This window comes from Triturus cristatus, chromosome 7 (genome assembly GCF_964204655.1).
Source record: "Triturus cristatus chromosome 7, aTriCri1.1, whole genome shotgun sequence".
In the NCBI taxonomy this organism is placed as follows: domain Eukaryota; kingdom Metazoa; phylum Chordata; class Amphibia; order Caudata; family Salamandridae; genus Triturus; species Triturus cristatus.
In genome coordinates this window covers 695,145,840-695,170,851 of record NC_140590.1, presented here as the reverse complement: position 1 = coordinate 695,170,851, position 25,012 = coordinate 695,145,840, and the positions used below count along the sequence as shown (strand labels likewise).

The window sequence follows — 25,012 nt, the reverse complement described above, 5'->3', positions numbered from 1 at the left end:
AGCACCGCGTTGCATGCTGGGAGTTGTAGGCACAGGCTCATAGTTACCATGGGAAAAAGGAACCTTGAAGTATCAGGAGGCGAAGTATTATAGGCTCAAAAGGTAACACTAGCTGATGATCCAACGGCTGATGATGAGGCGCGCTCGACGGCACGACTTTCACTGTCACTAACTGTTGACCTTGGCCTCTAACCTCTGACAGCTGGGTCCTTCCCCCCCTAGAGGCAGCAACTGATAATACTAGTGTTAATAATCATAAGAAGAACGTCCACGTAGCTTGTCTTTCATAAGCAGCTCAGATGCAGACTCTTTTCACATCTCATTAGGGCTTCTTTTCCGTCATGAGGCTCTGTGTGAACGCCTGCAAGGTCGACTCGTCCCTTCTGTCTTTCTGAGGACGGTGTATTGAGTACGATTAATTTGGGTAATAGGCAGAACTGTGTTTTTTAGTGTTTAGAAATGACACAAGTGCGGTGTGAAGCGCGCTAAGCAAAAAAAAACTAGTTCAGTATATTGTTCCACCGAGGGAGGAGTATTTTGTCTCTTTCTATGTTTTTTTCCTCCCTCCAGTCGTAGCAGTGACAGGACCCCAATTGGGTAAGAATGCGGTTTATGACATGGTCAGTCAATAAGGGTAACTTTTTTTTATATATATATATATAGCGTTTCACATCTGGTTTCTGAGGTTTCTCTTTGCTTTATCCAATGGCGGCTGGCATCACTCACTGGTGGCCGGGAGGGGACAGGGGTCTGAGGGGAGGTGCAGGGGGTTGAGGATGATCAATGTAAAACAAAAAATATGTATATTATACACTTACCTTGCCGCCGGCGCTGGGTCCCGGGTCTCTGCTCCTTGCTCCTGCTCCCCTCGTGGGACAGGAAGAACAGCCAGCGTTGTGATTGGTAAGCACCCAGGCTCCCTTCACAGCGTTGTGATTGGTTTTGAGCGTCCTCGTTCAATGCTCAATCAGTGAATGGGGGCCTGGGTTCGTTCTCCACGCAGGTTGTAATGCAGCCTGCTTGGAGAACAGGGAAGGTGCGCATGACTGGTTTAGGCGTCATTGCGCACTTAGACGTGGGCAAACCACTTCTCCCATGCCCTGCTCCGTGAGCAGAGCAGCCCCGCCCACCCGCAAAGGAAACATAAAATGATAATAACTAACAGTAATTATCATTTTATATTTCCTTTCCATTACACTGCTCAAAAGTAGTAGGGCGACGCTCCTCCGCCATAGCAGAGGAGCCGCCACTGGCTGTATGAGCCGGATCTTATAATCATCTATTGTAAAGGTACTTAGTTTACCAATCTCAGAATGATGGTAACCTCACTTGCTTTTCCTGAGATTCGAACTTGCACCCTGAAGGTGAGAGCAGCTGTCTGGTCACAGAGCATACTCGCCAGATATATTGCTCTTGAATAACTCGTCATCCTGTGGAAGAAGCACTTGACTTGTCATTTCTTAAGTTAAATATTTTCTCTTTTTCTTAACAGTCCCAACTGTGGCGCCAGGGAATGTGCAGGCCGAAGCCATCAACTCCACCACAATACGTTTCACCTGGAACCCGCCCAGCCCTCAGTTTGTCAACGGCATTAACCAGGGATACAAGGTAAAGGCAGAAGCTAATCGTGCTCCTGTGTATTACAGAGAAACTGCAGCCCACATCTAAGCGGACAGCTTCCATACCCAATGATGACAGCGTCCACATTTTAGTTGATCCTTCACCCACTTTGCAAAGGTGTCATCTTTACCCCTGGACACTGGCATTCACATTCTAGAGGGGTCTTCTCTAGTCAGATATGTTGCACCTATATTCCAGAGAGTTATCAAGAGGCCCTTGCATTCACATTTTAGAGGAGTCTTATCTGCTCCAACAGCTGCACCTAAAAAGTTCTAGAGAGTTCCTCTTTATCCAGAGACACTTGCATTCATGTTCTAGAGGAGTCTTATCTGCCCTGATAGCTGCACCTCGAGAGTTCCTCTTGATCCAAAGGGACTTGCATTTGGATTCTAGAGGGGTCTTCTCTACCCAGATGTTTGCACCTACGTTCTAGAGAGTTATCTAGAGATTCTTGCATTCGCATTCTAGAGGGGTCTTATCTGCTCCGATAGCTGCACCTATAGGCATTCTAGTGTTTCTCTTACCCAGAGATACTTGCATTCACATTCTAGAGGGGTCTTCTATACTCAGATGTTTGCACCAACGATCTAGAGAGTTATCTAGAGACCCTTACATTCACATTCTAGAGGGGTCTTATCTGCTCCAATAGCTGCATCTAGAGAGTTCCTTTTACCCAGAGACATGTGCATTCACATTCTAAAGGATCGTCTCTACCCAGATGTTTGCACCTACGTCCTAGATCGTTATCTAGAGACACTTGCATTCGCATTCCAGAGGGGTCTTATCTGCTCCAATAGCTTCACCTACAGAGTTCTAGAGGGTTCATCTTCATCCATAGACATTTGCATTCACTTTTCATAGGGTTTCTTTTAAACAGACTACAATTGCACCGAATTTTAATTGAATTCCTCGTGACCCAGAGTCGATATATCTCCAGTCGTGCCTTCTCTGTGCCTCTGAAACGTTGGCACCCACTTCTCAGAGGGGTCCTCTCAGCCCATCAACTGCTGGTCCCACATCAGAGAGATTTTCTTTACCCTTTGGACCCACCACCTTCCAGAGGGGCATCCGTGCCGAGAGTCACGTGTGCTATATTATGTATAAATAATATTTCAAGAACAATGGTTCAAGTGTGGCTTAAAAGGTCCAAAAGCAAAAGGGTTGACCCAGAGAGGGGCACTGTTTTTTTACAAATGAAATTAATTCAATAGGGAGCAAGAAGCAGAGTCTGTAAAGGGTCTTGTAGGTCAAAAGATGACAGATATTTATTTGAAAAAATTCAATTTTGGGGTGCTCACATAATAAGTAAAAGAAAGCGCGGTGTAAAATAGTGATAGTGGATTTTTAAAAGGACATCGCATTGTCAACAATATAGTAGAACTCCTTAAATGATTTATACATGTTATGAGGCGTTCATGTTGTGGGGTGGTCGACAGCATTTCGAACCCAATTATTGGGGCTCCTCTTCAGGACAATGGTGAGCTAGTTGGATTGCGTGGGCGCTGGCGGTGAGTCAGAGATAAGTGAAGGAAGGATTGGTCTGAAGTAATTGGTATTTAAGGTAAACAACCAGAAATTAGCTGGGTAGTTCCAAGGGACAGTGCTCCAAGGCAGGAGTCAGGGGCTCCACGTAGGCAGTATTAATTAACAGCCAGATGAATTAGTTTGGAAAAATCAATCAAGTGTTAGACTGAGCAACTGGGCAGTGCATAGATCCGCCTGGGCAGTGACAATTTCTTTGGAGAGGCGGCAGGGCATTGAATGGGTGCCTGAAGCCGAGCAGCCGGAGACGTCCTGCTGCTGCTGGGGTTGGCTGGTGAATCACGTGTGCTGCACATTCCGGTCAGGTTCTGTGTATCCACCCGTCGGCCCGTCAACAACTTATTTCCAGACATTGTGTGCCCTCCAGAAGACATCTGCAGTCCACAAGTCATTTGATAACCTCAAATGTTGTAAAGTTTTGTTTCAAGGATCGACCATGATAATGTCTGAATGCGCCGAGAGACAAGGGTTTACAAAATGTCCTTACGACATGTCCTTATCAAGTAAATGTGTTTCCTTATTGAACGTGTGTATTTCTATTCCCCTTCCTGTCTGCTGGTGACAACGTCACTCCTGATGACCCTTCATTATTTTCCTAGAGCAATAGGGTTGCCTTTTGGGAATGGGGAGTTTGCTTGCCACACTGGGGCTTTGGAGGCCAGGAGAGTTGGGGCTGAGTCAGTGACACCTCTGGTAGAAGCTAGCGTGACTACCTTCTTCCCAGCTGCATTGATATCAGCCTTTGGCTGGGTTGTGGCCACGGCTGTGCGTGCCTGGACTTGTGACTATGGCGGTGCACCTTGAGGGGTTGCAGGCTCTGTGTCGGCCTCCCGTGCTCTCCCCAGACCAGCCAGCCGGGCCTTGCTCCTGCTTCGAGAATGCCTCCTCGGCTGCCTACTTGAAAATCCGAGCAGGTCCTGCCTGCTGGCATCTGGCAGAGGCGGGCTGCTTAGAGAAGACAGTGAGCTTGGGGAGCAGCCAGGAGCGCAGAGGAGGCATTTAACATATCATTTGTGCAGAGAACAGGATTCATCGCTTATCCTTGCGGTATGCAGGAATGTCAGTGTACGGAGTCAGCTGTCCTGGCTCAACAGCCAACAGATTAGCCACCAAACCGCTTGTTCTTTGTCATGGGCTATGCAGAGGTATTACTTTGAAATATTACAGCTTTAATCAACGCATAGTTAAATATAGCATTTAAAATGATTTGATTGGGGATTGCTGACCCCAAATAGTTTTTACATAGAACAACGGAGTAAAGCAGAAGAGGGTGTCTCAGTCCATTGAATGAGTGAAGCGTCACTGAATGACCTTGCTCCGCGAAACCTTAGCGACACTCAGGTTCTGAGCCCCTACACAACACTCTGGTGTCAGGCCCACAGGGAACTCACTACTACTGATCTCTATTTTGAGAGTCCGCAGACCACCTCTGGACTGCAGACATACAATGTAGCACAAAGTAACAAACAGCCTTGAGCAAATGTAACACTGGCACAACGACAGGTCCTCAGAAGACCATTGCGATGATCGCGGCCCCAGAGCGGATTTTGCTGCTACTATTGTTACTTTGTACAAGAACTCAAACACCCCTGGAATAGAAAGTCCTCTGTGAGATTAAATTATTTACATTTTTGATTTTTGTGGTTTGAGTTGTTGTTATGAGTCATCATTATCCTACAATGGTAAAACGGTGCCTTAAATCCTGGCACCTCACGAGTAGGGTTTCTGGGCACTCACCCTGTTTTTGGGCCTATATCTCAAAATATACAGGTATGGAGCCGGCGTGTTACATTGGGCTCCCGGCACGTCATAATTCTGGTTAATGGCACTGGAGAAGAACAGTAGCTCAAAACCAACTGGCCTTGGTAGAGATATTCTTCAACTAGAAGGTTATTACTATCCTGAGGTCTACTCTGGCTAAAGCTTGTGGTCTCCAGGGATAGATGGACTTTGGATTTAAATTAGGACCTTCCAAATCAGCAGGTAAAGACATTATTGTATGGGCTATGTCAGTTAGAGGTCGTAGGGGAACCAATTTTCACTACAAGTTGTGAGGTCGCCGGTCCTGGCTTTATACTACTAGTGATACTTTTGCACAAGACATATACTGAAAAGGGTGGGATGTAGTATTGGCATAGAGGGTCAACCATGAAGTCTATGCCCCCAAAGTGGAGTCATTTCCAAGGACTGTTCTCCTGCATATGTAACCGTCGTGTTGGTTGGCTTGTCAGCATCATTGAAGTGGATCTGCAGCTGGACTGGCCTTTGGCATCAGCGAGCTGGGCCCAGGCCCAGGAAGCCAATTTTCAGAGGGGTACATGGAGCTTTGTGCATTAAAGTTATGCCAAGTGTAGCACCCTTCTTATCTTGCTCCTGCCTTGTCCTTGCATGTTTGTTTCTGATTTGCCAGTTCAAAGTAGTTTTAGTCCTTCATTATCATACGGCAGGCAGTGTTTTTAACACCCCATTAGCCGCCTTTCTTGCCCTCCCTTCACCCTCTTACCCCTGCTGACACGCATCAACAAAACCATCATCTGCATAAAGCAGCTAAGCTAAAGGTGATTTAGGTGAGCTGGGGGAGGTCCGGGGATGTTTGTGTTAAGGGGCCAGTCCCTGCTCATCCAGGTACTGACGAGGGAACATAAAAGGGACCCCCTGCTGCCTGATTTAATTCACTACCATCAGCAAGGGCACCAAATTTCTCTCTGCCACCGCCCAGTGCACTGTCTTAGCAAAGGCCAACTCTGCTAGGCAGGTTTTCATTTGGGCAACTCCAAGTTCTTTGGAAGGGCAGGAAGAGTAGCTCTTTGTCTGAGGGGTGATGTCCTCATTGTCTGAATGCACTTCTAGTCTGCAGCTAAACACATCAGCAGGCACTTCAGGTCAGCAGTTGGGCTAAACTGTTTCCGAGCGTCATACCAACTGGCCTAGAGTGAACAGGGTGCAGTTACTATGTCGACGAAGCACTCTTTCAGTATATGCAGGTTTTCAGGCTGTAGCTATTTAAAGTTTTGGATGCAGGGTCCAAGTAAAGTCTAGAAGAGCTGGACAGCAGTGTTGCTCCGATTCAGCAAGGAGCCCTATTTGCATTTTTGTCAGCCGGGAACTCATAGGGTCATTTTGCAAGCACAGTCTCAGGCACACAGACAAATGTTGTTGAGATATGGTAGAATATGTTTTCCAGCTCAAAACAGGCATCTTAAAACAGCTCCTTATTTGGTCTTAGCATTTCTGGTAGGTATGGCTGGGTCATTATGTCCCACCAGAGGGCCATAGTGGCATTTTATATGTGGACCACCATATTTGACTCGACTGTCAGTCAATCAAGGATCTCCGCTTTTCGTAATACTCTTTTTACCACTTTCTGCGAGAGTAAAAAAAACAATACTTTTAGAGTAAGCACACAATGTTATGCTTGATGGTTAGTTTGCCACATTTCTTGGTGTGCATTGAAAAGTGCGTACCCCTAACCTGTCTGCAACCAGAAATATTGCAATCTCCTCATAGCCAAGCATAGAAGGTTACGCCCTCAAGATAACAGGTAGGGCAGCTTGGAGGCATCACCAAGCCAGCAGTAGACCTTTGATGGAAAACACATCAAATGGCATCTAAGTGGCATTTGGGGCCAGGAGCAACAAGTTGAAAAACGAAAGGGGATATTTTCAGAAACAAAGAAAAAGCGGGTGGCAGCTCCAACAAACGGCTATAAATATTTCGTTTTCCAATTAACTCTCTCCAGGTGGATAGTCAGTTGTGCTGGGTCATAGCTTCCAGGTAATGGGCTTTAGACCAAAGTAACAAGGGTTCATTCAGTTTCGGATGGGGTGAGTAATAGCGATTGTCACTCGATTCACAGACCTCTTGGCTCTTTATTGCCAAGACAATAGAATCTCAGTCTCTGTCTTCCCTCTTATAATCTCTTGTGATCTTCTACTTCATCCTTGTGGGTCCAATGGAAGTAAACTGAGTCTACAACTCCCAAAATGTTTTACTCTAATAAATGAAATCCCAAGACTCAAACTTACTCACATCTTGTGGTTGAAGTACGACACCCATCAGCACTACAAACTTGCATCTCTAAAGTAATCTCTCCAGAGGATGCCACTTCAAGAAAGGGGGTCCTTGTGACCATGGCTACATCACACCACATCCAAGATCTGCCTTCAAATGCAATGGGGGTCTGAACCCCCTTCTAACCTGCCCACGGGCAATGGAGGGGTGGGCATAGGATCTGTCCAGCAGCATTTAATCTGTTAGAGGTCATCTTGTATGATTGAAAAATATGGAGGCTGGGAGACTGGACAGGCACAGCTATACCTTTATGATGGCGATGTTTCTCTACAGTAGGGGGTCTCTATAAGGCTACAGCCAAGAAGATGGCTTGAGTCCCAGAGTTTAGCCGCAGGCATTTGTCCAGTCTACAGAAGCCTGCGTTGACTCTCAAGTCCATGTGCCCTGTCATAGTCACAGAGATGTGCACCTTGGAATCAGATTGTACCAGCCCTCTAGCTACAAACTCTGAGCCCAGCAGATACATACAGTTCCTCTCTCTCTGTAACATCACTAAATCACATAAATTGAAGAGGCATACTCAAGCCTTTTTCAGATTCGGCTGCAATGCATCCTATAGAGTCCACTGCCAGGACACACCTATAGCTTAGCTAAATTATTAGCTTTAGGGAGAAGTCAAAAGCACCCATATTTCTTTAAGAGCAGAGCCTGTGTAAGGCTTGGGCTCTCTGCAAATGAGTTGATTTTGGTAGAAATCCACTGACTGGTCCAACCTAGAGCCACATTCAGGACTCTTGCTCAGATCACCCTCTTGTTTGACAATAAAACCACTTTAAAGAGTTATGGGTGGAAAGAGGGTAGGAAAAGAATGACTCCAAGCTGTCTGGCTTGCTAAAGACTTCTTGGAGTCATTCTGAACGCTTCCCAGGGAATGCATTAAACCCATTGGTTACCCCGTTGGCTTTGTATTTTGTAACTCACAGTTGCTTGTTTTCCATTTGCTGGCTTTATTTGTTTTAGGCTGTCCAGCTTGAGTTAGTCCCTCCTGTTTAGCATAGCCTGTTTACCACCGCTCCTTGTATTCGACCATGAGTAAATAGGCCTTTAAATTATGTTTTTGTCACATTTGCTGTGCATTCAAAGACAGAATTCAAATGTCAGGCTCCCTCTTCTGAGGGAGCTTGGTGTTTACTTTTCTTTCTCTGACTTCAAAGTGAGAGGATTTAAGTGACAATCGTGCTGGCTATTGGGGTTGTGAGAGGAAACGTTTTTTCTAGTACACAACACAATTTCAAAGCCTTTAAATGAACTGTGCAGATATTTCAGAATATTTCAAAATTAGGAAGGCACAAATAAAGCATTTTTTTGTAATTCTGAAGTGTGGTGGAAACGAATTTTAATGCGATCAGAACAAATCAGTTCACTAGGTGATGCCATTTCCACACATTATCATTTGTGCACTGTATAGTTTTATCAGTAAATCTGTATGTCAGTACAAAGGTAATGGTCATTTCAATTGAAAATGTATTTTCTGTAATGGCAGTGCGCTACCATGTCATACATACTCCACACTACGCCATTCCATTCTAAACCACTCTACTCTGTGCCCAGCCACTCTACATCCTTCCACTCTGGGCCCCTCCACTCCACACCCTTCCACTCAGTGCCCCTCCACTCTATGCCCCTCCACTCTGACACTTCACTCTATGCCATTCCTCTCTATGATACTTTACTCCACTCTACGCTATGCTACTCCACGGCACCCCACTCTATGATGCTTCACTCTACAACACTCCCTCCACAACACTTTACTCCACTCTACACCCCTCCACTCTACGCCATTACGCTCTATGCCACTTGATTCTACTCATTCTACAACACTCTATGACCCTCCAATCTACAACACTGTTCACCACTCTACTCTGACACTCCATGCAACTTCCTCTACACCATTCCACACCTCTTTACTCCACTCTACTACGCATTACTCCACTTTGTGCCACTCCACGGCACTCCACTCAATGACACTCTACAACACTTTACTCCACTCTCTTACACTCCACTCTGCTCTACCCTGACACTCCACTCAGTGACTCTAAGATACTCCACTCTATGCCACTCCATTCTATGCCACTCTACAATACGACAATCTAGTCCACTCTATGCCACTCTACTGTACGCAACTCACTCTACACCACTTTATTCCACTCTACACCACTCCACAACACTGTACTCCACTCTACGACACTCTACTCCACACTACAAAACTTTACTTTATGCCACTCCACTCTACATGCCTGTACTCTGACACTCTGTCACTCCACACTACGCCCTTCCACTCTACAACACTCTACTCCCTCCATGACAATCTACACCACTCCACTCTATACCACTCAATGACACTCCACTCCACATCACTCCACTTAACTTTACATAATTCCATGACACTCCACTCCATGACACTCTGCTCTACACTACTAACTTGTAGCCATGCTGAAGAGTAGCCATGCTGGTGTGCAACATGGCTAAAACACATTGGAAAAGTCACTAGCTCTTGCATAGGCAAGAACTATTAGCTTTGCCAATGCTTGTTATGCACATGGCACAAGAGTTCCAATGCTGATTTAGTGTTGTTAGAAAGTTTATCCCCAGCATGCACTGGTTCCAGGTGCCCTATAGCCAAAGTCCAAATACCCTTATTTCAGTCCTGTGCACTTACCCCGAGGATGCTACCAGCTGACCTGTGTCATTAGAGTCACCTTCAGTCAGTCGTGGCCATTTTACACTGTATGCTCTAGGTGTTGTATGTCCATCGTTTAATACATACGCAAACCTGCAAGTTCAACATGCTTTGGGCTGAAAAACTAAGGATTGGCTGCAGGTGATTCTGTTGCCATGGGACCGCTTGTCATGTCTTGCATCCGTGTCTGTTACTGCCCAGCCCAGGACCACGGCTGTGACAGATTACCCTCCTGGGGCCCACTGGACTGCAGAAGGACCAGGATGTAGAGCATGAGGCTGGGCTCGGGTGAATATTCCGGCCGAACGTGGCGGGCAGGTCTTCAGATCTCTCCCGCTGCTGTTAATGTGCTCATTTATACCCAGAATAGGTCAAACTTTGTCTGCGAGAGAAAGATCGACTGCGATTGAACGCTGGCTGCAAACGGTGAGCCTAACGGCGCTGTGATTAATTCCGATTTGCAATTAATCCACATTTTACATTAATGAAACGTGTTTCCTAATCTGCTCAAAAAGAAGTTTGGCCATCTAATTGCTGAGAAACAAGATAACTAGAGCATGCAGGATATTTAACATATGTATGGAAAGCCAATTAATATTTCTGACGCGCATTTCCAGTGCTGTAGTCTTCCCTAATGAGCTCGCGATAGGCCGGCTTCTTTTGCAGTAATTAAAAGGGAGATCACTAATTACAAGTAGAGGGCAGCTGCGTGCCGCCGTCGTAGGGTGGGTACCTCCGCTTATCATATCTGCGCCTCGTGGTGAGATCCTTTAGCGCCACGAGACCAAGAAGCGCTAGCATGCACGTGCTGTAGATGAAGGCAGGCTCAGCTGTCGGAATGCTAGAACAGTGGCACTGTGACCACTGACAGGGCTGGGGTAGAGTCAGTCACATACCAGGAAAGCTGGTTATTGCTTCTGAGCCCACATTTGGAGTATAAAGCTTAAACAAGCTTGCAGCAGTATTAAGATGTTCACAGAATTAGTGGCTACAGCCCAGCTCCCATCTTGGGTTGAGTTTCCTTTGGGATTGACTCACAGCTGGAGCCAACTTCAGCGAGTGACGTTTTTACTAAAACGCCTTTGACTGCGGCAACAACTTGCAGCAGCATTTTTTTCGATTTAGCAGATGTTTCATTCCCTAAGATGTGGTCCTCACCTCTGCAGAAAATATTTTTCGCCTGCCAGCTTCGAGCGATAAATACACGCACATAGCACAGGCAGCAGCTGGCTTTGATAGCGACAGTAATAAAAACAGTGCAAAGTGGAGCAGCAGGGAGTGCAGCATGTTTTCTAATGGATTTCTTTTTAAAAGCGCATAAACTAGTTACAAAGAGCACTTTCCTCGGAAGTTTCCCAGTAAGCAGTTACATATTTTGCTAGAAGTAGTAAAGTAGACATTGATAGCAGGTAACGCCAGGCTGTTGGAGTCTGCTGCCACAAGAAACGCTATTTGGTGAAAACTACTGTCCTCATTACAAAAATGTATCTTTGTACAGCAGTTTGCAAGACACGTGCCTCTGTTCCTCCTGTGTTGTACACACAGTCGGCCAGAGAACCACACTTAAAGTAAAATTTGCACTCGGTTTTACACGTAGCGAACTTCATGGGTCTCTCAAAAATAGATCTCTACCCCAAGTGTTTGCACGTGCAGTTCTACATGTAGGAAATTGGGTGAAGAAAAATATACAATGACAGAAAAAGCAAAGAGCAAAAATATTTGAAAAGGCTTTTTGGAAATTATTCGACTTCGAAATGGGTGGAAAACAAATTATCCAAATCAGTGTTTAATTTGCAAAAAAAGTAAGTGCCAGGGTCCTCGTCAGGAGGCCACTGCAGCTTGCACCACCGACAGCCCGTGACAGCGCTGCTAATGACAGTACCTGTGTGTAAGTGTGACAATTCAGACTATTCGAAGGCCCGCCCCCCAAACGATAAAAATAGCTTGGGCGACAGGTATTAGTTGTTTATATTGTACATTGAATTAATAAATAACTGTTGTTCTGCTCATCTTTAAATATAACAAACACTGCCACCATGTGGCAGCTGACATAAGTGCCAGTGTTGACAATTAAGTGCTAGTGCCGAGCACCGGAAACCACCAGCTTGAATTAAGCACTGACCCAAGTGGTATATCCTCAGGCTTTTGTGCCCTTTCTGATATGCATTTTTGCAATGAAGAAGAGCTGCCTTACCCACTTTCTTCTTTACACCCACAAAACAGATGTTTGTGCTCAACACAAATATTTTCTAACTAGAATCGTAAAAGCAGAAAGACTTTTGGCATGTTGAATTTCCTATTTTTAGGTCTCTTTTAATGGCACAAATATCTCCCTGACCCATTGTTATGAACTCCTTAAAATAAAATGGGCATTGTCTTCAGCCCAGAGGAGTAAGCTCTCTTGCCTCATGCTATTGGCTGTTTGGGGATATCATTGATGCCTCCTATGGAGAACCTGCATTACTAAGGGACTATTTTCCATCTTAAGAGTATACAGAATTATTACATATTATATTGTTTAATGCATTGTGTATAAAAAAACTCTTATTGTGTTATTTTCACTGCAGCAGTCTCTCTTATGTTTTAAGAAAACAAGATGACAAATGTTTGGTATCAGGTAGTTTGTGAAGTTTTTAACGAAAGGCTATTTTCTTAAATGACAACAGGAACTCCGCCACCCAGGGGTGGAATGGTTTATCACTGGGTCTGCTTTTCACCTATGTAAAGAGTAGTTTGTGAGTGGGCTCAACTCAAAGATGAGGGAGTTCTTTTTGCGGGGTTTGGTTAATGCATATGAGGGAGCCTATTAAGGTGAGTTGTGATGTTATAACACACGCTGTCCTAAACTCTGGTACTAAGGGTGAGCGGGATCAAAATGTAAGAAAAAACGTGTTGAATTCAAACTACCTCATGATGGACTTGAAAATATTGTCATTGGAGGCGTCTGGATGTAGATTAAGACAACAGGGAATGAACTGTAACCTAAGAGATGTGCCCCATATTTCAGCCTTTAATACAGTCCCAGTTAAGGGGTTTTCTTCAAGACATTGGTCTCAAAGGGAAATTGCACTAGACAGCCAAGGTGAGGTACAAGTTGAAGAATGCATCCGTCTAGACAAAGTGCTAAGTGCCATGTGAAAAAAGGAAATACCAACAATAGTGAGACAGTACCGGTCCAGATTCTCTCTGCTACATGTTGAATAAGCAATGTGTTGCATGGAGTTCCTATGGCTCAGGACTCGGAATGCAAGCCAGGTCAGTTGGCAATGCCAATGCTTGTTCTCCCTTTAGCCTGTGATTCAAAGCCTTTTATTTTATACGTTTAGGAGAAGAGACCCATAAAACCTGCAGTTCTTCAGCTCAGTGATTCTTGCACATGCATTTCCTACTTATGGGTGTAAGGCCCTCTTGCTCACCAATAGTTAATGCTTCTTACAGAGGTTTGGAAATGTTAGCAGTAATACATATATATTTCTATAGTATTATTCCGACTTTAAAATCTAATTAGTTAGAAACACACAAGTAGAGTAGAGGGGAAAGTGAAGCTTATTTATTCTCTTTTGGTTGTTCCAATCATTGTCTTGTGGAGAAGCTTTTCTTCAGATCATGGAACCACACGTGTACCCAAAACACGTTGCTTACAGACCACAGAGACGACATTTGGACCATGCCGAAGACCAACGAACGCACATTTGGATTACCGGGCTTCCATGCCCCATGCCCATTCTTCCAAAGACCTCAATACTCAATTTTAGGACCAAATAACAACGGTACTAATCTGAGCCTCTCTTCGACTATTGCCTTGAAAAAGCCCCAGGAGGGCATACCACCAAGAGGCGAAACGTGTTGGCTCTACACCAAGAGACAGTGACTGGAACAAGCGAAAGAGAATAAAGAAGCTTTACTCTCTCTTTTTCTGTAGTCATGTTTCTTTACTAATTACATTTCCAAGTCTGGATAATACTATAGGAAGATATATGTCATAATGCCGGCAACAATGTTATGAACATGTTCTCGCACTTCTAATGAAACTGTGATATAACCAGCTGAGGCACCTACCTATTCCCCTTTTTTTCATTTCTGGTGGACAAATTCCGCAAGGTAAAGCAATTATAAGCCACAAACACTTCTAACAGCAGCGCTTAGTTTTCTGGCCTCATTTTAAGCTTTTCCAAGTCGATAAATCATGAAGAAAGCAGGTTACATACCTTTATTCCTGTTTTTTCAAATGTGTGTGGGCATGAAGGCGGGGGGGAACGAAGAGCATCTTCACTCGTCGTCACCCTGGGACACAAACAATACGGATTTTAGAATCTGGCTAACGAGTGTGCTCGGGCAAAACAGAGGAAAATAATTGCCAGTGAGAGCTTTGAAATACCCACGCGCAGAGCCGTGGCCTGTTAGGTTTATTCATAAAAGGCGGGCTCGAACCTCGCGCCTCTCACAAGTCCCTGGGAGTCTTCGCTGTTTAGTTGCCTCGCGCCAAGAGATGAAAGTGCTCGTGAGCTGCCCGCGTGCCTTGCCGAACCTGTTCAGAGGGAAGCGCGCGGAGGATTGTGTTTTTGCGGATAATGAGGCCGGGGTCCCTGATCCTGCCTTTCTGTTCCACAAGATAACAATCCTGCGCCGCTTCTCCAAACCCGGCGTCTTTCAAAGGTGTCGTTTTCAGGGGGGAAAAAAGGTTTGCGCACCTGTGATGGTTTCGACGAAAAAGGACTTTGTTAAAGAAAAAAACATGTTCCAAAATGATATCTGTTTTTTGGGGTGCAACAGGACTGAAAGGGGAATTGCGTGCCAGAAGCGAGCTCGCTGATACCTCCTCCTTATTTAGGGAGTTTATATTAAAAACTCTGACCCCCAAAACGGGAACATTTTTGGATCCCTATTCGTCCTACTCGCCTCCAAAAATGAGTTTTTTAGCTGGCATACAAATAAATCACCTGCACCACCAGTGGCGTAGCAAAGATGCCGCGGGCCCTAATGCAAGCAAGGCAGATGAGCCCCAGTCACTGGGTAATGTAAACAAACGGGTATACTTTGGGTGCGGTGACCCCCTCTTCCCCTGGGCCTGTGTGGCGCTGCTGATGGCTCTGCTTCCTACCAACCGTGCTGCATTGTAAATCGAAGAGGTTTTTTTCTGATGACCTGCAACTTGTGGAGGGTTGTTTGAGGGCATCAGCGCCGAAGGAGCAGTAAGGAGGGACGAAGTCAGTGACACAACCATAATCCATGACATATTTGTTATTTATACAAACTCTTTCCGAAAATTATTGACAACATTGATAGATGCTACAGTAAAGCTGTTCTAGCTTCCTTTATTGGCCAACCAGAGGCCCTAGTTTACAAGCTCTGCCACATTCAGTCCCTTTTATTAACAAAAATGTCCAAGCACTGTCCTGGTTATGTCATAAAAGCGAAAGACATGTCGGCAGCAGCAGCTGTGTGACACACAATGATGAAACCCCCTGCAGAATGTGTTGAGGGCAGTGCTTAATCTGAGCCGGTGGTTGCTTGTGGAGGCACTAGTACTCCTTTTATGGGGATCAGCGCTTATTTTCCTGCATTAGACCTTTACAGACAGCAAGAGTGCTGACAAACACCCAGAGGAAAGACAAAAAAGACACCACAAAGGAGAAAGTGCAACCCTCAGGACGAAGATAAAGGGCCTGGGAGTGTCTGGTAGTGGATTAAAGGGGCATGAATTGGATTAAAGACTGCTCAGCCTTGCTATTCGGTGCACCAACAATTAGTTGCACCGGCCGCGGATTCTAAGCAGAGTTTTGGGCACCAGCACGCATTCATTTACAATCTAAGCACTGGCTGAGGGTCCCCCAGTCTACCATCTCTCACAAATGATAGACCTTGAGCTGCATGAGGCCTTTATTATGCCCCTGAGCAGGAGGATATCTAATCTTGAGGTGTTATTGGCAGAACAGTACTGGGCACGTCGGATCTGGTTTGAAACCGGTGACGGAAGCTAGATTGTGATGTGAGGCAAGAAAGAAACATGTAATCGAGACAGTGCTGGACAGCAAATTGAACACTTTTTACAATGCACATTTTTACATGCCACATGCTTACAACTTGGGCTACAAAGAAATACAACAATTTGCTCCCAGGCTTCGGTCATATGCTGAAGCTGGGATTAGAACATGGTATGTGTAGTCCAAGGTTAACACAGACACAAGTGGAGAATGGCTTTTCAAGAAGAAAATGTGGGTAAAATGCTCACACACTTACAAACATATAGGTCTGAAACCAACCCTATCTTCCTGGAACAGAGAGTTAAAAAGTATGCACATTTCCTATCCTCCTCTTTAAAACCATGAACATAGAAGGAAGGGTTTCTTGTACTTTTATTTTGGTCTCCTCTTAAAAACCCTTTGGAACTACGAAATGTACCTTGACTTTTGCCATTGCTCCTACTCCCCCACCCCTCACAAAAAATATATTTTCTTGGATCAACTATCATTCAGTTCATACCACTATGATGCATCTAATGACAACAACACGGAGACAGGTCCGTTAGTGTCCAGGCTCCCAAACTCTGGTATGTCTTCTACTCGAGCCTAACCACCTCCTGTTCGGAAAATTCTTTACATATGTTTTTACTGGCTCTTTGGCATAGCCAAGAGGTGTGTAACTGTGAGACCGCGGAGTCCTTCTCTTCGGTTGTCTCTGCCTCCTCTCTGTGGGCTGCTGCAGACTCCCTTTCCTCTCAGCACTCTGTAGTAGTCACACGAGGATATTTCCGATGCTTTACAAACCCCTTAAATGAAGAAATACATATGTCTGTGAACTCCCAAGTAGCGCATCAAAAGCCAATGAAGGGAAACTTTCTCCTCTCAGGGCAGAAAGGCAAGAAGGAGTTTTAAAATGTGAAATGTTGGTCCCTTCTAGCTCATTATGAGCCACCCGCGAGGTCTTCGTGCACATTCATCAGTTCCTCTGTTTCTTGCTGCCCTGTGGTGTGCGGGTGGAAGAAGAGGGGTTTATCAGAATACATTTTTCAAAGCTTTTTGTAGACTTGATTCCAGGAGTAATTCAAATACAGAAACTGCCACACTCAACCGTGTGTCACTAGGTCCCTGCCGCTGAGTCCTGGTGTCGACCCACCACACCTAGACAGAGTGAGGGCAGCCCTCAGCCTGAAGCGGGGCACCAGTGTCGGGAATAACTACTAGCACCAGAGTCCACTGTATCCCTACACAGTGCCTGCACTTTGTACCTGGGATAATAGGAATGTCCCATGACCCTCAGAAACAATAGTTCAATCACGGTCTTCCACATATCAAACTAACGCAGTATGTGGGGCCGTAGATTAGTATCACTTGAATTAAACAACCGGGAAAACCTTAGAGTAAACATGGCGTCCCTGTGACATGCAGATTTCTAGTCAAGCACACATGCTGTTTAAGCATACAGATTTCAACCATATTTGAGTTGTTTCCTTTCGTTGTGGTTTCCAACACCATTGTGTTTTTAAGAGTTAGGCCACGAACCTACAGAAGAAGGGAATGTTCCTGGTCCCTCTGCCCCAGTAGTCTCCTCTCCCTCTGCCCCAGTAGTCTCCTTTCCCTCTGTCCCAGTAGTCTCCTCTCCCTCTGGTTGGTTCCTAAATTCAGATTTACTTGACACACTTTGGGTTGCTCTATGTTACCGTGCATCTGGTGCTACGAAACCAGACCCAAAAAGAGTAAATAGAAACTGAAAGTAAAATAAAGTTCTATCCGCAACCTATGATTCTCAGTATACCAGATTTGGAAGTCTTTGTGGTAGATTATCATTAGAACCAGCCTTTAGGGGTCCCCAGAATACAAGCTTTTTGGAGGTACGGGCCCGTGGAGCATCAATAACCCAGGGGATGAACATAACCTTATTGTAACTTCAACATACCAGTTTTGTGTTACTGGCCCCTGTAGTCCAACCCTAACCGTTGTGCATTATGCAGAAGAGTCTCTGGGGAATCGATGGACCCTTGTAAAAATTGTCCACTAAATTGTTGTGGAAAGGCAATGCCCCCTGAGCAATTCTCTGGTGCCTCCCGGCTGAGGATTGAGCTGTTCTCTATTGCTCAGTATTCGGAGTGGAAGGAGCCAAAACCATTTTAGCTGTTTTGACCCATGAAGACACCTCCTCCATTGGGCTAGCCATTGTTGACACCTTTGACAACAACTCAGTAATAACTTCCACTGAATAACATTATTGCTTTTTATGATAACTTCTCAACCATAAGTGTTAGGCACTTGGTTTTGTAGTGAGCTTTGAACCCCTCTGTGTTCCCTACTGTCTAAGTGCAGACATATTCCTTGAGAAAGAAATACCTCTTCTCGATAGTCATTTTAATTGCTTATCCTAACAATTGTGTTATAGTGTATCAAGGCAATTCCTCTAACCATTTCCTTGAGTAGGCCTTGGTTGCAAAACCACTACTAGCACAGCAAGGCCAAGGGAAACAGAGGAGTCTGGGCTGTGATCAGTTTGCTACCACTCCTTGCAACTTCTGGGACATATCATCCCAGTTGTTCTCCCATGGAACTCCAGAGAATAGTGAAACCCACCTGCAGCTCTAGATACAGCTACACCGACTCGCTACACTAGGCCCGGCCAAGACAATAACTCTGCCTTCTCCAAGTGAGCCTAGAACACGGCAGCAAGAGTGCAGCTGGAGAGAGGCCTTGAGATCCCATCCCCAAGGTGTGTGCTGTCAATGTGCCACCACACCTCCATCCCCAGTGGAGACACTTCCAGCACCACTCTACTGACTACCACTTTCATGCTCAACGCCTCACACCTACTGTGTGCTTAAAATATATAACAGAAGAAGGGTCATGGGGTATAGGGTATTTGAAAAAAGAACATCAGGGCACCATTAATTAAAAGGTCTGAAAGGGGGGTGTGAAGTCATCATCTATGTTTAAAAAAATCTGTTCCTAAATGCCATGGAAAAGGAGACGGCCTGCACAAAGGGGGTGTGGGTGCTGGGCTAATATTGTCTTCATTGCTGGGTCACAGCTCGCGTCATTTTCCATATTCGGGTGTGCCGGAGTCCCTGAGGTGGGATCATCGGAGGGGCAGGGGAACAATATGCTGCGGGAAGGACACTGACATTCCATATGTGGCAGTGGACTCACTGCTGCGTATTGCCTTAAAATGTATCTCCCTCACCCTGCACTACCTGAGCCGATCCTGCCAACATTCTACACTATAGCGTGCAGGTTACTTATGCCTTTATATGCAGGTTTATTACAACCGTGAGTTAGCTACATTATGCCGTCCCCGCCCAGACTCACAGGATGCCCGACATTTAGGAAACATGCATCCAGTGGTGGGACTGGAAAGAACTTTAGAGTCCCATGAATCGTGGAGTGAAAGGGTGGCAGCAAAAAAGGGATGGAGTCATAAGGGCACAGTTTTGAGGAGCGGAAGCTGACAGTCACTTATACATTATTTTTTTAAAAACTCTTCCTCAAGGAAATTGACATCGACAAATGTATTAGAAATTCTGTTCTGGATTATTTTTGGTCATGAGCAGGCTGCATTTTAAAATATATTGTGGGGTTGAGGCACCGGTAGCGGGGATCTTTCTGTACCCAGCAACTTTCATAGTCTTTTCGTAATAAGACATCTCTGATGGGTAATGCACTTTCTAGAGAGTTTATGGACCTGATTTAGATCTGGGCAGTCCGACCGCTGGCCCGCCATCACAGCAGTCTCTGAAACACCGTCTAACTGCTGGCAGTCCGCCTGCCCTATCTATATGTAGACACGATAGACAGAAGACACCCGCGGCAGTGGTCTTATGTGCTGGCGAGCTGCCTGTCATTGCCGTCCTGACTCGAAGTACAAGGGATTCCCATTGGAATTCTCTCTGAAACAAGCCATACCAAATACCAACAGTAGTATTTCTGGCTGGAGTCCCGCCGCAGCCGCCTACAGCCTATCCCACCGTAGTGTCCCTCGCTCGCTGTGCACACTGGATTCAAGATAGCCTGGCTGATGAGGGGTGTTACTCCGAAACCGGTCCCAGGATGCCTGTTTCCGGTCCAGGGAGGACCCGGCTTGGCAGTTCGGGCTGCACTGTTTTCATGAGGAGCAGGGTCAAGACTGATTTGCATATGGCTGGGTCCAAACTGGGGGGGTGTAGTGAGCAAAAGAACAATGAATTTAAAAAAGATCTCTTGACTGGGGGTGCATGTTTGATTCATTAAGCATTCTATCAATCGTGTGTTGCTCCGCACATATCCCGAAGGGGCAGGGAGCGATGTCCTAGTGAAGTCAGCGGGACTGCCCAGGTCTTCTTGCCCATTGCAATGCAGCATCTAAATCAGGAGACAGAACCTCCAGGTAGGCAGGCAGGAAGGCTGCTAAAAAAGCCCACTCCGTCTCTGTCCCACCAACATCTAAATTCTGGCCTTAAATTTGCAGTCTAGTCACAGGTTTGACTCACCATAAAAAAAGCATTGAGGGTTAATATACCTGCTGCAAATCACAATGTGCAACATGCAGGTCATAGATTTGTATTTCATGTCGATACTGCGGTGGATTACTGCTTTTCCTGTAGGGATCCTTCTTTTACATTCAGGTCACAAATTACAATCCTCATAACATAGCTCACGGAGTTAAGAGCTGGCACCATGGAGCTGCATGCAAACTACAAGACACAAGTGTAAATCTTCACTGGTTTTTTACACCTGCTAAGAATTATTTTGAGTAGGATTAAAGACTTAATAAGTGGTATTTAAATGGTTATTAGTGTAATTATCCGTAGACATATGCATCTGACATTCTTACACCGCCTGCATACCTCTTACAAATGAAGAGTTAAAAACCCGCCACTGAAACATAGTTTTATCTCTTAAGGATCTCTGAAGTGTCCGGCTCTGTATGTTGCTGATATGAGGGATGTGCTGGCCCCTGATGTGCATGGGGATGTTGGATTGTTTTTTGTGTTATGCATGATAATAAACTAAATAAACACGGGAAAAATGATCGGTCAAGTGACAGCATTCCGAGTGTCTTTGTTTCGTCTAATGGCATTGGTATCAAGATTTTTTCTCCAGCTAGCTCCCAGCCACAATTAGACACCACCCAAAATGAGTGCTGATGGCTCCTTAACTGAAGCATTTGTGTTGGGCCGGCTTATCCGGGAAATAGAGGCCTCCCTTACTTCTGGCAGGTTCCTACTCTCACCACAAAGCTTCTGAATATGCCTCAGTGACAAACTTGCACTGGAACGCATTTCACTGGGGGGGGTCTTCGGATCCCAGATCCTTCTCAGTAGTCTGAGATCCGAATGGATTCCCTTTCTTTCCAGTGCTGCATACATCATTCTGGCTGGACGCCAGTGGCAGACACCTTTCTCTGGGTACTCTCCTCTAACTGTGTCTCTTCTGGGATGCTGTCTCCAGAGCAGAATTTATTAGTGCATAGAGAGTAGCTTCATCAATGTAACTACTTCTCATTACTATCTGTGGCCTGGTGCTCTTCTCAGGCGTAATTGGCTCCCTTTGATTTGAGGTATTTGATTGTCTGTCTATAATCGTATATTGTGCAAAGGGACATCCTGTGGGAGGAATGATCATCACTTATCTAATGTCCCCTCTTGAACTATCTCAAGCCTCCCACCTTCTAACTGTTTTTGGATCTAGAAGTTCCACCAGCATTTCATATTTTCAAACTTCTTCAAGTCAAAGAGTTGAGGGTTCGTCACTTCATGTGTTTCTTGTGTCCCTTTACCAAACCGAGCAAGTGTGGGTTTGCATCCCAGTTATGTTGTGTATAAGGGAGGGGCTCTCCATCCCATGATTGGGATCTTCTCACCTCTTCTCATTGTTCGCATCTGTGCCTCTGCCCCTTCTTTGGTTCTTCCATTCTATCAGTCACAGTGAGTGTCCGAGTGAGTGCACGTCAGTTTCTCCCTGCTCCACTCTGCCTGTATATGTCCCACTCGTCGAGCGAGAGTGCTCGTTTCTCCATGTCCTGGTGTGAGTGCCTCCCAGCGGTAGCACAGATGGAACTCCTTTTCCAGTGTGCATGTGTTCTCTGATCCGGTGTAATAAAAAGTGCTTGAAATGGAAATATAGAAGTGAAGGTGCCTTCTGTCCCAGCGTGCCTGTTTGCTGCTGAGAAGTGTTGGTACTCACTCATTAAAGGCATTACGGCTTTCTGAGAAGTCCCATTACTATATCTTCCAAAGTACAGAAGTGGCGGTACCTGCCCATTTCGAGCAGAGTGTAGCTATGTTCCCTGAACCTACTCGTCTTAGTGTCAGCGCTCTCACCGGTGGCTTGTCCGCCTGTAGCGTTCTTCTCATCCCGTCAGCATCTAAGAGTCTCTCGATCATGGTATCAGAGCCACTCCTGTAACAAACCAATTGTTATCTTTTCCCAGTGTCCCATGTCCTAGTGTCAATACGTTATTAGTCTCAGTGGCCTTGAAGTGCCCCGGGGGCGCAACAGGGGTATGTACTGGGTGCAGTCAACTCTTACAAACTTATCATTACGATCCTCAGAATCAGGCTTTTGTGCATGGGCCGCCATGGACTGGGCCCCCTGTAATGAGGACCGTAGGCGATCTGCGCATCTCTTCTTGCCCAGTTGTTTGTTTCTTCCTCCTTCGTAGTCCTTCTTTGTTCTCTTGCTGCTGTTACCCGACGCAGAGGGAATGTTGGTGATTTCTCCGGGTGCTTCAACGTAGGTCAGATTCCAGACATTTGTAACTGGGCAAGTGGAGATTAAAATGGCACCTGGTGTCTCCCTACCACTATCTTTTAATGCAGATGACATTTAGATAGCATAGGGGGATTAAATCGACAAGCAAGATATTCTTTCTAAACTGCCGATCCCCAAACCGTACCCCTCCTCCCCCTGATGCTCTGCCCTTAGGGCTCCTCCGCTGGGGTCGCTGGATGCTGCACCTTCTCCATTTTCTCTTCATCTTGATGCGCATAAGTCATTGGGCAGATGGGTATCCGTAGAGAGGGTCTCTGTATGTTGCATTAATACAAGCATTTCTTGGAAGTGTTAGGCCAAGAGTCCGGCAGGTGAGTGGTAAAGTCATTTGCTGGACACGGCATTGCATGCATCTCAAATGTTGCTAGAGTGTTTTTTTTTTAAGCAGGTGGGGTATGCAACACTGGGCATTGGGGGAAAAGAAAGCAACTCTGTGGCAAAGGTGGGGAAAGCAATATGGGGCACAGGTGAGGGAAAGCAACACCGGGGTGCAGGTGGCAAGAGATGGTAAGGTGGAGCTGAAAGGGAGAAGCACACAAGTGAAAAGGCAAGATGGTGGGAGGAAGCAAATGAAGGTGAGCTATCACAGAGGGGTCTGGGAAGAAGCACACAGGAGAGCAAGACAGAGCTCAGAAGGGGAGAAAAGAAGCACTCTAGGGAAACAGCTAGACAACACATGCACTCTTGTGGAGTGCTTTAGACAACACAAAAAAGTAGTCCCCCAAACGTGAGAAGTGGAAAGATGCAAGTAAATAGGCAGTGCTCCAGGGGAGGGACAGACACAAGATGGACAGGGCAAGCAATAGAATAAGCAGTCAAATGAGCGTAACAGTAAAGCCAACGAATGGTAAACAATGGATGGGCTGCAAGTCTCTTTGTGTCCTTCTTGGTAGGCCTACAATATGACTTTTGCAACCAGACAACTCTGTGTCTGGTGGGCTCGTTTTAAAAACTATAGCTGTAGCCTGGGAGAGTACTATTGCCCTAGTTAATGATGATAGGTGGATTAGTAAAAGGGTTGTGGGTCAAAACCAAACAGGTTTCACAGAGGCAGTCAACATTAGCATGCATGCCTTTTTAATGAACATTCTGGCGACGACGCCATCACAGTCATGCCTTTTAGGAGTAGCTTTGTCATGTGTCCATAGATCAGAGAACTTTGCTATTGAGTAGGTGGCATTGGCAGTGCCACAAAGGATTGTAGTGTGATAAAAGAGGAGGACACGGGTTTTGTAGTTAGACAAAAAATCCCCAAATAGATTCAAATTAACTTTTTATAACCTCAAATTAATTACAACTTAACTACAGTACACAGTACTTGTTCCCTGTTTATCTTAGGGGGCAAGAACTGTTGGCAAAAGCCAATGGACCTGGGTTTAATGTGCTAACACATGCAGACACATCATTAGCACATTAAAGTCATACAAATCAAAGAAATGAAAGTTGGCCTTTATTGAAATTCCCCGTGTCTTCAATGCAGTCCTGATTTTGTTTCTGTTTGAAATATAGGTTAGATGGCAAGGATGCCTTCATTATAGTCCTGCGTTCCGTGCTATGATCTAGAACCAGAAAAGGGAATGTTATGAAACGAGGGGCGCCTTCATTATAGACTGGATTCTGCTTCTAAGAAATCCAGGGGCAGGATGGCAGGGGAGCCTTAAAAAGCAACAGCAGCATAATAAGGGCTTCTTCGCCGTCCACTTAAAAATAAAGAAATTGCAGAAAACAGGTCTCAGCAACACTGATGAGAAGCCACTGGGCTCTTGAATTAAGACAGCAGGGAAAAAGGGTGATATAGAAATGTGTGATAAGAAGATAGGACAGATGGGAAGGACGAGTAGCGACTCACCGGGGAAAGAGTAAGTGTTAGGAGGGAGTTGCCGGACGGCAACACACAGGGGAAGGAAGGCTTTTATAGAAGGTGCCGAAGAGGAACCCACACAAGATTGGAAAGTGTCAGGGGTGAGAATGAGTAACGAGGCGCCAACTGATGCAGAGCCCAGGAGTTGTAAAATAGTTGCTCATGCTTTGCCAGGTAAGCTCTCCACTGGAGGTCAAAGGACACACCCATTAGCCAATAGCATTGGACGATAGGGGAAATGAAACTGGGCTGTGCCAAGATGTGATTAACAAAGCCTCAAGACAATGCCTGAAATACGCTGGTCCAAAACCCAATGTTTGAAGGAGGCTGACCCAAAGTGGACCTTAGGTATATTGTAAGCAGTACGTTTGGTTGGGAGATGTGCTGTCAAAACCATGACCTACAATGGCTGTTTAATCCTCATCAGGTGGAACAAATGAAGAGAGATGGTTTTGCATTACAGTGATTGCACCAATAAGCAAAATTTAGTTGCAAATCTTCTTT

General features: G+C 45.5%; 1 protein-coding gene across 8 annotated transcripts in view; it reads left to right on the top strand.

Annotated features, from left to right (window-relative positions):
- The window catches only part of SDK2 (sidekick cell adhesion molecule 2), a 1,027,095-nt gene that overhangs the window by 866,786 nt on the left and 135,297 nt on the right, over positions 1 to 25,012 (top strand). For all 8 annotated transcript variants that reach the window (XM_085617351.1, XM_085617350.1, XM_085617348.1 and 5 more), the window contains one exon: positions 1,493 to 1,608. In XM_085617351.1, coding sequence (XP_085473477.1) covers positions 1,493 to 1,608 — 116 coding nt within the window. The remainder of the gene's footprint in view (positions 1 to 1,492; positions 1,609 to 25,012) is intronic.